The sequence below is a fragment of the Galleria mellonella genome, unplaced genomic scaffold (genome assembly GCF_026898425.1).
Source record: "Galleria mellonella isolate WM207_F2 unplaced genomic scaffold, CSIRO_AGI_GalMel_v1 utg1267, whole genome shotgun sequence".
Taxonomy (NCBI): Eukaryota; Metazoa; Arthropoda; class Insecta; order Lepidoptera; family Pyralidae; genus Galleria; species Galleria mellonella.
The window spans coordinates 818,384-833,237 of NW_026441987.1; the positions used below are offsets into that span (position 1 = coordinate 818,384).

At 28.9% G+C, this 14,854-nt stretch overlaps 1 protein-coding gene across 9 annotated transcripts in view; it reads left to right on the forward strand.

The window, feature by feature from the left end:
- The window catches only part of LOC113512279 (atrial natriuretic peptide receptor 1), a 369,824-nt gene extending 357,446 nt beyond the window's left edge, over nt 1-12,378 (forward strand). For all 9 annotated transcript variants that reach the window (XM_052900317.1, XM_052900303.1, XM_052900323.1 and 6 more), the window contains 5 exons: nt 1,676-1,825; nt 2,086-2,278; nt 4,782-4,956; nt 8,704-8,894; nt 9,208-12,378. In XM_052900317.1, the coding sequence (XP_052756277.1) occupies nt 1,676-1,825; nt 2,086-2,278; nt 4,782-4,956; nt 8,704-8,894; nt 9,208-9,822 (1,324 nt within the window). In that variant the 3' untranslated portion in view covers nt 9,823-12,378. The remainder of the gene's footprint in view (nt 1-1,675; nt 1,826-2,085; nt 2,279-4,781; nt 4,957-8,703; nt 8,895-9,207) is intronic.
- Nucleotides 12,379-14,854: the final 2,476 nt, after the last annotated feature.

Sequence of the window (14,854 nt, forward strand, 5' to 3'; positions counted from 1 at the left end):
CATATTTATGTAAGAAAAATAAAATTTAAAACTATTTTTAAAATGTCAGAAGGTATTAATTGTTAACCGTCAAATTACTAATAATTAAATAATTAATTATTTAAAACAAATTAACAAAATGAAATATTTCAAGCTTTTTAACATTTATTCATTTAACATTTTATCTCTTCCCCTATATTTTGGTCAATTACTTAGCATGACCATTCATTTGCTTTTTTTCATTCACTAACTATTCACTATTTTATTTTTTAATAATTAAATATTTATACAGTAAAAAATAAAATTAACAGGTATTAAAATCAATAATTAAAATAAATTATTAAGTAAAAACATAAATTTTCTACAATTTACAAAATACATAAATATCATCTAAATATTATTTATTTAAATATCTTTATCTTCAAATATTAATTTCACTCTAAGAATTCCCATGTATCAAAGAGTCTGAAGGAATTTCTCCAAATATTTGCAACGCATTAATCTTAAGTTACTTCGGGTGATAAATTAAAATAAATAAGAAAATTCTTTACATTCACCCTGGCTTAATGGCGAATTCAGAATTTATGGCCATATAATAGCTTTTTCGTTTAAAATTACCATGGAAGTGGTGTTTCTTTATGACTGTAATTGTTAAATGAATTTGAATTAACCTCGGTATCTATTTCAGAAACTATTACCTCAATCAGACCTCGCAGAATATTGGAAATAAAAAACTCGTCGAATATTGGAATACTTTATACCTTTGCTATTTTCATTCGATTCCTTTTACGAGTCAAATTACCCAAATTCTAACTTTATACGTTTCATTATGGGAAACCGCATTGTACGCAAAAGTTTTAAATTACACAAATCTGCGGTTGCTGTGTATCCAGTCACTTTGTCGGACAAGATACCTGAAATTTTGTGACCTTTACGGTCAATTTACTTTTGAAATCTGATCCCTTTATAAATTTATATTGTAGGTATTTTTTATATATATATAAGGTATCATGCCAATTTATTTAGTGTATTATTTTATTTACATTTCATTAATTTATGTTCATTAGCTTTAACTCGTTATGTTTTGTGAATGAATGAATGAAACTTTTTATTGTACCATTTATATATCATTCCTTTGGTAAATATTGTCGTTTTTTTTTCGAATAAACTGACAGTCCACTGGATTGAAAGTAGTAATCATTATTTATACATATTAAATTAGTTTATAGAAATTTTTATAATTTTTTTAATATTTCTTTATATATATATATATATATATATATAATTATACATTATAAATTATACATTATAAGGATTATAAAGATACATTTTATATATATAAAATTAATCTTTATAATCCGTATAATTCTTTGAACAAATGAAGAGTTTTAATTCATTCATTCCTCTAGTCATAATTTTGTAGTTTTTATTTTTATAGTACACGGTGTTATTTTTTATTTCACAAGCATAATATATACTTTTATTTTCTTCGTATTCATTTTATTATATTTTTTTTAGTAATAAGTTTAAGAGATTTTTCCTGGTGGCGCTTATTAGATTTTCTTGTTTTTTCTTTATTAATTACTGTCATCAAATACATAATATGTTTTGCTAGTATATAAAATATATTTAAAAACACTTCTGTGTTATAACAAGTTTACGAGAAAATTCTAAAGAACGATATTATTGTCAACAGGACTCAAGAAAGTAGTAATATTTTGGATAATTTGCTTTCACGTATGGAACAATATGCAAATAATTTAGAGTTCTTAGTAGATGAACGTACCCAAGACTATTTGGAAGAGAAGAAGAAATGCGAAGAGTTATTGTACCAGTTGTTACCAAAGTAAGTTAACGAATATGTAACCAGTATGCTTCATTGATTAATTAGTATAATTTTGTTGCTTTTGTAGTGGATTAACTTAGTAAATAAGTGATAGAATTCGAAACAGATTATTATTTTTCGCAGCTATTATATTTATTATATATGTACATACAAGCAATAAAATGACGGAGGAACCTGAAGATGTTGCTCCGTCATCTACTTTGTCGTCGTCTACTTTGTGTGAATTATATATTTTTTAATAATAATTTTGTCACATCCAGGTCTGTGGCATCTCAACTGATCAACGGCCTCTCAGTTGTAGCCGAGACGTTCGAACAGGTCACCATCTACTTCTCCGATATTGTCGGCTTCACGGCTCTCTCTGCGTCCTCCACGCCGATGCAAGTTGTCGATCTACTTAACGATTTGTACACGTGTTTCGATTCGATTGTTGAAAACTATGACGTTTACAAAGTAAGTATTATTAAATACATTTAATATTTTTTTGAATATTTCACAAGACGGTTTACAAACTGTCTTATCAAAACTTTATAAAGACAGATGATCAATACATGTATATACCTCTTATTATATAGTCTGATATATTAAAAATAAAAGGTACTTAAAGTAATAAATTTTATTAAATAAATTTATAAATATACATTATTACATCGACTAAAGTTTGAATTACCTATCGTTTTACAATGCAGCTGTTATGTCCATGATTTGACAGTGACATTACTTTTTTGTTAACAAGTGTTCAAAGTATTTGATATATTGTATTTTCTGTAATATTACTAATTGTTTTAATGACATTGTTAATTAAATATAACATTTATACTTCTGAAGTTTTAAATTTTGCATACTTAATTATGGCGAAATATGAGGATATATATATTATACCTATTGTTAACATCTATACACTTACTATGTTTCTTGGAAATAAATAAATAAACAAACAATATTTAATCACTTAGACTGAATTTTATCAAAATCTGTTTAAATAGCAGTTTTTTTTAAATTTTTTTTGTGATAAGGTAGAAAGAAAAAATAAATTAATATTTTTATTCAAATAAACTTAAATTTAAGCATATTTGAATAGTCATTTTTTATGATTCTTCCGCCTATTCGGAGCGCAATTTTAATAAAGAAGAACGGTCAAGAAACGCAGTTGTTATTAAATTCTTTTCAAATGAGAAACTTTTTAAAATAAATTTGACGAATCCAGTTGAGGTAATCAAAGTCTTTTTAGAAATTTGGTCGATGGTTGCTACGAGTGTTGTGATGAACGTAGCCCAATGCTAAACAAAATTTGCTAAGCTTATTAAAATCCATCTGATATGAAGCTTAGCTTAATTCTTTTTAAGCTTAGCTTAATTAATATTAGATCCATTAGTAATGTTTTGTAATCAGTAAAGAATTACTTACTTGGTCATAAGAAATCTCAAATATCTTACAAAATTATTTTAGCTGTAGAATTGTTGTCATTTCTGTTTTGCACAAATTTTTCAATTTGAAAGAAAATAGCAAAACAGTAACAAACATATGTTTGTTTAAAAATATGGCAGTGCAAACAATATGCAATTATATTACGAAAATATATATTTAAATTTATAAATATATGATGGTGTATAACATAATTTATACTATAAACGTAGTATTAAAAAAACAACTTACCAAATGGTAATTATAAATATTACAATACTAATTTTAACCCCTGATTTCATCTGCGTGACCGGCATATTTTCACTGAATTTCATATCGATCGATAAAGTTACAAAGTCGCTAAGAAATAACAGACAAACAAACTCACATTCACATTTGCAATATTAGTAAGAATTAGGGTGTCTCTAGCGCGACAAAAAGATTTCATTTCCTAAAAGCTCTTAAAACCTAAATCGCTGCAGCAGCGAGATGATACAAAGCGTTATTAAGCTACTATCTTCAACGAGAAAATTCTTTATTAATAAGATAGTTGTAGTTGTCGCGGATGTATCTCATCTTACCTTATCTTAAATACGTTCCTTATTATTATTATGAGTAATGTAGATTTTAGCAAAAATAATATTTTCTTTTGTACAGAATAATCTATCTTTTTGCATAGATACTTGCGATAGACTCCAACTCTATACGGATAGATAGATAAAAAAATAATTAATCTATACTTCTATACATATAAAGAGGAATTATTTGTTTCATTGTAATGGATAAATTCAAAAACTACTCAATCAATTTTAATAATTATTTCATAGAAAGCTATAATATTTTACTGCAGAAAATTTATATTTAAATCTGAAAATTAGACTAATAAGGCTGTAGCCTTATTTTGAGTCTAATCAAATATGAGTGAATATATTTTTAACTTTTGCTCATTTTCTTAATGATTATACATATATATGTATGTATATGTATATCTATTTCTGATGATAAACTATTTTTCTTTTCATTTAATAGTTTCCTCTTGTCGGTGCAACTAATTCATGCATCTTCCTCCAGCCAGCTCTATCCCAGGCCATATTCTTTATCTTCCTATACGACATGACGCCTAGTGTCTCCTTTATCTGTCCCATGTAGTTAATCCTCGGTCTTCCTCTTCCTCTTTTATACTCTATCTTTCCTTCTATTATGCTCTTAAAAAATCGTTAAACTATTACTGTATATTAAATCATTTATGAGTATTTAATGTGAATTATGTACAATAAAGATTTTTTTTTTTTTACAATACAATACAATACAATACAACACTGTAACCTATTGACGCCTGCAACCCTAGGTGCACTATTATTATTATATCTGTATGTATAATAATGGAATATTTATAATTTTACTGTTTATTTATACATATACATATATATACACATCATATAAATATTTTATATCATAATGTATATCAGCTGTATTTTTTTCATTATATTCATTATTATTTTATATAATACATAAAATAATTTTTATTAATTTTATTGTAATTTTCCAATAGGTGGAGACAATAGGTGATGCGTACATGGTGGTATCTGGTCTTCCTGAGAGGAACGGCACACGGCACGCGTGTGAGGTGGCGCGGATGTCACTGGCTCTGCTGGATGCTGTGAGAAGGTTCCGCATCAGGCACAGACCTCACGATCAGCTCAAGCTGAGGATTGGTTTGCATTCTGGTAAGTATTTATTTAGTTCATACAGTTTAGAAAACATTGCGTTAGTGTTCCACTAAGTATTATTCTTGAAAATATAAGTATAAAAGTGAAAAAAAAAAAAATAAAAAACCGTTAAAAAAAAAAATGCGTTGGCTCCCTATTAAATTAATCTATATAATTAAAAATGTCAATTTGTTTTATTCGTTTACATTTCGTTGCACTTACTTGGCTAATATTTTTTTATTAAATGTTTGTTTTTAAAGCTTTGTATATAAGTTTAATATAAAAATCAATTCAATTCATCTGAATTATTCTGTTTTCGCCAGTTCTTAATCAGGTTTCATAATTTTTGAAATGAATATTATATGCTTCAACATGTTATACACATCATTTCAGATTAAAAAAAAAACTGCTTTTTGTAGTAGAACAGAAAAAAAAACTGTTGAAAAAAAAATCGACTTATATTCTTTTCGTTCTAAATTAAAATATATTTGATATAATGTGTGTGTAATGAAACATTTTAAATATTTTAAAGTAGTGCCTAGGTACCTGCTTTTGGATGCCTATGTTTTGACGTGGATTGTGTCATGTCGTGGTCACGACAGTTCTATTAAACTCCGATAGTGTATTTAAAATATGTATGGAACATCTCGTCATTTATATGTATGAGTATTATGTGGTATTATGGGTATTATATACATAACATAATATGATATACATATACATAAAATATTAATAGTATATAGGTACAACTTAAAACTATCTAAAATTAGCAGATCAAGAATATGACAGAGATAAGAACGAAAAGATTTTATGGCATGCATCATATTTAGTAAGGACTTAAATGAATCTTTTTTCTAGAAATAGAAGATTTATCTTAGTCCCAGGACATCATATGGCTCTTAACCATAATCGCCCAAGCGAAAGGCATGACAATGCGTAAAAGCGCCTTATAGGTCAAAGTGCGTTAGTATAAGTTCGAGACTTTTACTACAGATAAAATGTTATCAGAAGGGATTTATATAATAAGAGAAATCCGCACTAATATTATAAATGTGAACGTTAGTTTTTTATCATCAAATTCACAGGCGGTATCAAGTCCTTAAGTCTAAGGTGAGACTTACTCTCTTTATTTGTTCTGCTGCTTGTATAGCGGATTGTATTCTGCGGAATTCTTGCGGAAATGATGCCCACAGCCACCTTTTATCATCCCACTGCTTGCCATCGACAGGGATTTCATCCTTATACGCTTGAGCCTAAATCGTCTCGTACGGTTTCAGAGAAATTTTCTTCCACGAACGCTCAGGCTGTAGAATGAGCTCCCCTGTTGAGGTTTTTCCTGGAGACTATAGTATGGGGTTCTTCAAAAAGGGTATATTAAGGTTACTTCAGGGTCAGCAACGCACACGTGATACCCCTAGTGATGCAAGCGTCCATAGGCTACAGTGGCTGTTTACCATCAGACGGGCTGTATGCTTGTTCACCATCTTTGTGGTATAAATATGATCGTTGTAAAATCCTATGACTTATTATTTTTATACAATATTGGACCGGTTTGACTTTGAATTCTCAAAGATCTATAAAATATTTAATACAAATGTATTAATGACGCACGTAAGATTTTTTTGTGTAGTTTTTAAAAACGTATTTAATAAAAATTGTAAGGAAACTCAAGTGTTTTTTTACAATGATTATACGTATTTTTTCTTGAAAATACAAGTAGATATTATTTTAAAAAATACACAAAAATAGTTGCAAAATCAGTTTTGATTTAAAAATTACGGGACCTATTTTGATGAAGTTTATATGGAACAAATATGAAAATTATTTTGGTAATAATTATAAATATATTTTGGTAATAGAGATCTGAGATAATATATATATATATATATATATATATATATATAATAAATTTTGTATAACTGTCTACATATAAGTCACATTTATTTATACAAATTATTTATTATTATTTACGAGTCTCTGTACTAACACGGCACGTCCAACTGTCAAATTAGTAAGGGAAGTTCTAAAGTTCTTTGTCGTCTTTCGACTCATATTTCTTTGGGAAAAAGTTCAGTTATATTGACAGAACAGTCACATAAAGTAAAGGAGCAGTAGTAGACGTAAAGTTTCATTATTTATAGTATATTATTATTCATATTATTAATATCTTTATTTATTTAATGACATTTAATAATTTAATTCCATTTTAATGTTTATCAAACACAAAGCATGCTGTGATTGCCTATAAATGTAAGAACAGTTAGATCTAATCTACCAGTGTATTGTATTGAAATGTTTCGCTGTATCTTATGTTGGTGATCCTATGTATAAAAAAATAAATAAAGGTACGAATGATTTTAAATTTGTATAGAACTACTATTATTGTAAATCCCTTTTACCAATACATTTGATTATCTCTGTCATATTTTTGTGTATAATTAGCGTGTACAATAAATTATTAAATAAATAAAAAAATAAATTATAATTGAGAATATTTGTATTGAAGCTAGAGGATGTATGGTTAGATGGAATATTTAATTATGAAAAAACTAGGGATTTGAATTAAACTTAGTATATTGAATAGGTTATATATACTGATTCACGTAAGCAAAGTTCTGGCAAGTAATTAATGTAAAACTACATGATACCGTATGGCCCCGACATAGAATGGGCCACCCATTCCTTTCCCGTGGTTTTGTAAAAAGCGACTAAAGGAAATTGATGGTCGATGGATGGGCAGCAGCGTCCCTCTTAAAACATCTCCAAGGCCTGGCTGCGATTGCCAAACATGGCAAATACTGGCAAAATTTCCCAATAGAGGCATACCTATGTTCGGTAGTGGACAATTGACGACTATGTTAAAACTGCATGATGGATCTCTAATGTTACTAAAACGTGCTAAAAGGATTATACACAAGTTTGTTTGGGTTGAAACTATCAATATCCATTTAGAAGGATCCAAACAAACTTTTCTGGTTTTGCTAAAGTAACTTTAACGGGAAATCTTTCAAAAGTTTTCTGGTAAAGTTATAGTTACTTACAGCATTATCAGCACTTTGACAGTTGCTCGTACTTTAAATAACGAAGTTGTTTATATTATTAAAATTATTATACGAGTATACCAGAGAGAGAGACAGAGAGAGAGAGAGAGAGTCTGTAAAAGTCACTTGAATGGGTAGTTCTGCTTTACTATTAATTAAATATATAGTATTTCTACCATGTATGCCTTGCCAATGAACCGTGGTTATATTATGTATATGTATTCGATTTGAGGAATAGGAGAATATCACAGTGACATTATAGTCACGGAGACATAACACCCTAGTACTCAGAAATCTCAACAGAAAAGAAGTATCATAGGCATCACTTGGTGTATACTGTTCGTGTCCATAGACAAAGGTTACATTTTCCATCAGGTGGACCGTAAACTATTTTGCCATTTGATGCTGTATATATATAAAAAAAAATCTGTTTTATGACATGAGTAGCACCATAGAATGAATAGCACCATGAATATGAATAGCTCATCAAAAAGTTGTAACACAAATAGAATAAAAAACAAACTATTTACTATAAAATTCTACAAGTAATAGTGCGTACACAGTGAATGTGTTATTAGAGAGGCGTTAAATATTATTATTACATAACCTATTCAATATGTCAATGAATATGTTGCATTAGATTAAAATACATGCCAAGTAAAGAAACGACAACGTTGATTTTTTTACGTCTGCATTAACTTTTCATCTATTCATTTGACATTAGGTCCCTGTGTTGCCGGCGTCGTTGGTCTCAAGATGCCTCGATACTGTTTATTTGGTGACACAGTCAACACGGCATCTCGGATGGAGTCGAATGGTGAAGCTCTCAAAATTCATGTATCTCCGGATACAAAAGCTCTGTTGGATACGTTCGGAACGTTCCATCTGGAGTGTCGGGGCGAAGTAGCTATGAAGGTATGCATGATTTATAAAACGTGTTTGCTAGAAAAGATATTTTCGAGATGTTTCTACAGAGTCTGCAACTGTATTTCACTGCTGTTCTAATGATTATTGTTTTGACAATAGGACTGTTCTCGATTACAATGATGAATTAATTGATTCGTGTCATGAATTTAATAACTTTGTGAATAATATGGTAATGTTTTCATACCGTTACTGGAATTCATAATTAATTGTAATTGAAATTTTAATCAATTTGCTTGTTCAAAATTTCAGACCAATGTGGTTGTGTAATTTAAAATGTATTAATTAAATCAATTTATTACAGGGAAAAGGAATTCTAGTCACATATTGGTTGTTAGGTGAAAAAGTCGATCCAAATGCACCTAAAGAAAAACCTTCGTTGACCAAACACCAAACACAGTCATCAGAGAGTGGTTCTCTGTCACACTTAACACCTTTCAGACAGCGATTAGACCATGGGTCCCGTTCGTCTAGTAGAAGAGGCTCTGGCATATTCTTACAAAAACAAAATGACACTAGCAAACTAGAGAAATTAGAAAAAGAAGCTACACCGCTATTGCAAAATCTTAAAATCCAGAGACAGCATTCAGATCCACTTGAGCCTGTAGCTAATGGAATTACAGACAATAGTGAGGACCTAGAAAAAATAAGTGTAACGAATTCCATATCACTGAATGTAAATTCGTTGAATCACAACTCAGTCAGTCATGGACAGCCAAAAGTGAAACTGAAGGACTGTCAAATGAATTCAGTTGGAAATCATAAATCGAATAAGGTAGGTAATAATAATTGGATAGCAAAGATACCGACAGCTAGTTCCTTTGATAATGGCTCTAAAAAAGTAAATGAGCATTTGAAAGATTATAGCAGTGTACCATTGTTGTCTAAGGCTGATACACTGAATGATTCAATAGTGTGACTTTATACTTAATGTATTTCCAGTAGCTAATGTTACTGAATTATTTAATTTATTATAGACTGCATATTTTTCTTTGATAGTATTATGATCAGAAGTATAATTTAAATTTACATAAATAGTTTAATTGATGCAGATGAAAACTTAAAACTTAGAATATAAGAAAAAAAAGCCATCCTTTCACTAAATTAAGTATAATTGAATTATAATTCTGGTCAAGGTTTAACTTATTAATCTATGTACTTAACTGGTAAAGATGAGAGAATTTTTAATAATAATTATCAATGTTTTGGTGTCAATATTAGATTATTAGGTGTTGATAAAATTGTTAATAAAATTGTGTGCTCACTTAAACATCGTATAAATTCTATACTGCTGAATAGGTAAGATCGTAATTTTATTACAAGTTTAGCTAGAAGAATTGTATCTAGAAATTTGTATAGAAAATATGTATGACTCTAACAATTACAGTAGATGTTTAATCGATAAACAAAATAGTCAAACTGTTTCACTGATATAGTAAATATAATACGATATTAACATCACTTCCAACATTCCTTTGCTTCTATAATTATAAATCAATCAATTTACGAATGTGATACTTTTATAAGTATTGAACATCGAAATTTTTAATTCGAAGCAATGAGTATGTTAAAGCGTCTTGATATATCAAAATTGTAATTTGATATCTTTTGAGTGATTCTGATCTACGGAACAAATGTAAAGAAGTCATCTCTAGTTTTAGGCATCCACCAATAAGTTGTAAGAGGTTTTGACGGAGCTTAAAGGCTTATGTGGATGAGTATTGAGAAACATCTGCCTAAAAAGCTAAGCCAAATAGTTTATATATGGTGAACTAAGGGTTGTGAAATCGCAAAGTGCAGAAAGTAAGCCATGAACATATTTATGGTTGCAATTATTTATTATTTAGATAGAATTTTTTTTACACGTTACTTAAAAAAATTATAAGTACTTAACCCAATATTAATGCATTTAGATTTTTTTAATTTATGTTCTTGAAATTTGAGTCCATTTTCGGAATTTTTCTCTTTATGTTGGTTGTTCCACATAAAGAGAAAAATTCCAAAAAATTAGTGTTTTTGTTAAAATGTGCTATTATTTTATATAATATAAAAAGAATGATCCAATATATTTAAATAAGGTATTTTTTATGTCAACCTATATATTACGTTCACCACAATGGCAAAAGTTGACAATGTCTCTGACTACCTCGTTAGGGATTATTGTCGTGAGCATATTTATTTTTTTGAAATTTTCCAAGGATAAATTAAATGGTATGTAGTGGAGAAAAATTCCACGTTTAATTCATTATTTATCTATCACTTAATACCCTTGCCTTATTTGCGACATTTTGCTTGGCTAAACATCTATCACTGTTATCGACATTGATGTAAAAACATGTAATCGACTGTGGACATGTAATTTTCAACCGACTTCAAAAGGTAGAAGGTTCTCAATTCTGTTCGATTTTTACATGTTTGTTACCTCATAACTCCGTCAGTTCTAAATCGACTTGAATGATTCTTTTTGTATCTGAAAGTATATTAATAGATTGGTTCCATAGAGATTTTATCAAAGTCGGTTCAGTAGTTTAAATTTGACATTAAAATAACTCGTTTTATCTCGATTGAAGTCGGTGTTTTTTGTGGGATACATTCTTTAATTATGTATAAAGAGAAAAATATTATTTTCTTTCGAGAGATCTATTAAAAAAATATTTTGATTGAAATAAAAGAAAGAATTTTCTTTAACAAAGCCACTGTTCCAGTATTTGGAATTGTCTACAATTATTACAAAATGTATTTATTAAGTAATTAAAATCATGTAATATGTTAAGCATTAATATTTTTAAAACTAATTTTAAAAGTATCAATAATAGATTCCCAATTGCGAAATATGATACAAGAGAACGTGTAAAGTCTTTCAGACTACATTAAACATTTTATTTACCATTAGACATTTGGCACTCACTCAATCACTCAATAAATTATTGAAATTTTCATATTGAATTAATTATTTCTAAAACGATTTAAGTTCATCATTTTCTAATATTTAAAAGGGCAAAGCATTTTATGTTTCACAAAAGTTTCAAATTTCATAACTTCATTGTATTAAAAATTCTGTGATCGCGGCATTAACTAGAATAATTCCATCAACTCGTATTTTATTACCCCATATATTAGTTATAGACTAAATTAATATAAAAATATTTTTGTTCCATAAAACATAGTTTTATTGTAAGAAATTGGAATATTTATTGGTTCTTATATCAGTGATGAGACTAGGATGTAAATATAGCAATGTATTCTATTTATTGTAAATAATATTTTAGCATAAGCATTTTAAAATAGGAGCAAAATACGATCTATGGTTTCTACCTACCCCAAATGGATAAAGCGTGTGTTTACAATACTTATAATTAACTTTTCAATGTTGTTGTGATCTTAGAGAAAGGTATTCTTAATTGTATTTATATAGTAGTTAATTATAAATTAAATGTTTCAAAAACGTTATAGCGAATATAAATGATGAGAATTTTCCATTGTTTTATTTATACCTTTGTCTCTTTCGTATTTATTTGTAACACCGGCGTAATATATCTTAATATCCATAGAAGTTGCTTGACCACTAATAGACTTTTCTTGTAAGCTTCTTATATATTACAAAGATAAGGATTTGGGCTATTGTCACCGTTAATACTATTACATACAGAAATCCGCAAATACGGAATAACCTAGAAAATTGGACGCACTTTAGTTTATATTGTACTTGTATTTACAGTGGATATTGCAGTATTTAAATCAGAAGAATAAATCACAGAAAAAGCTAAATTAACTTAATTGATATCAATTTTATATTGACAGTCTAAATTAAAATTTAATTAGGCTCTATTAAAGCTTAATTTAAGACCAAACAGTGATATGCAGCTGCGACATTTAATTACTTGCAGCATTTAATTAAGTGGAGAGAATGAAGATTTATTTCAGTAAAATCGAGCGACCCACATAGGGTTAAGCAATTAATAATTATAAAAATAAAGCTATGAAAAAGAAATGTGCGATATGTGAATAAAAGGTCAATCTATCTATCCTATTTAAGAGCTGCATTCCTGTCGGTGGAGCTCTTGCCACTCACTACGATTTTCAACGAGTCTCTTCACCTCTTGATACGACACGACACCAACTTCTTTCTTGATCTGCCTACTGTAACTATACCTTGGTCTCCCTCTTTCCCTCTTTCATTGTATTTTATCTTTTATTATAATGTTTATAAGTTCGTCATGTCGTATCAAGTGTCCCAACATTTTTACCCCTCTGTCAAAGGTAGTAAGTGTAAATAAGTCTATAGAGAGATATGACTAAGCAAGTCACTTGAGGTTTTATAATGAAGAAATACCTATAGGTATAGACTTACATTTTAGGTTGTTAAGGCTATGATAAAAAATTACACCGCATATTGCATACGAGACCGTATAAGACGTGGGCTGATTACACGAGCAATATTTGTGGTAAAACTTCAAGGATAATTTCACTTATAAAAGTTACTCGTCTACACAGACCCTTGGGGATAAAATATGGAATGCTGATTTCGATATAATTTCCAAGCAATCTACATTATTATTGTTTTAATGAATACGGACCTAATTACACAATTTTGAATTTTAATGTGGAAATTTCTAATTTATTACGATGATAACTTTTCTTGCTGTAATAGTTAATTAGAGTGTTCAGATTTTATGTTAATCTGTTTTCCATCATTAATTACTTGGGCCATTTTTTTAGTCATTTATTTTGTTATAATTATCTTTTTTATGCAACCTAAAATGGCATACAATCTAACAGCCCACCTGATAGAGATAACTGTCGCCTGTATTTATGAACAGTATCGAGAATATAACAAAGTATACTGAATCGCCCATGATAATTATGAACAAGTTTACGGTGTTTTTGGCTGGCAAAGAACTGTTTTGAGGTCTGAAACTAAGGGAAACAGATAAAGGAAACACTAGGTGTCATGTCGTATAGAGAGGTCAAAGATATGGCCTGGGATAGAGCTATTTGGAAGAGGATACATAATTTAGATGCGCCGATAAGAGGAAACTTTTAAATAAAAAGAAGAATTAAGGGTAGTTTTTTTCTCTGATTAAGTCTGTCTTCTAATTTTACTAACTTATAAATATAACAAAATTGTAAGTAGACAGTGTGTGTACATGGAAGATATTTAAGAAAAAAATATATGAGGAATTATAATAAAAGAGCAATAAAAGCCAAAATAATATTTTTATAAATTTTGTCTGTCTATCTGTATGTGTACTTCGGCATCACGAAAAAATTACTGCGCCAAATTGAATACGCATTTAACAATTATACTCGTATTTCTTGTAACTTAAAATCTCGCCTGTTTCTTCTTAATACTCTCATCTAAAAGTTTTTCATTGATTTATCTACTTTTGAAACCCACGCATAGGAAGTAGCGTACAGAGCTAGTCAACAATAAATTAATATCCCAATAACCTGTATAAAAACTTAGGTATCTTAAGTTCCATAATTATTTCAAGAAGACCCTTAATAGATAAGTTTAAATTCAAATGAGGATTTGGTATTCAAATATCAGACAAATAAATTAGAAATAACTTTTGTAATATTTGCCTCTGCTGGTTTTTATTGCTTAAATATTTTATGAGATAAAGAAATAATTACTATGTTATTATTATTATTTTTAAATGTAATGATATTGTTAACTTGATTTATTACAAGTACTGCGAAAACACTCTTGGAATATACTGTATCACCTTTTTTTAAATGGGTGATAATAAAATGGAGTGTGCGTTATCGGTATATATTGACGGGGCACCAGTGAGAGATGATATGTGATGATGAAAGCAGGTGAGTTGGCTCATTGTGAAAATTCATAAAAGAATTAATCAAGATTGTTTTCAGGGGAAACCACATGGATCTCGACCTGATAGGGTGCATTTTTTTTATACCACTGAAGTGGCAAACAAGCATACGGC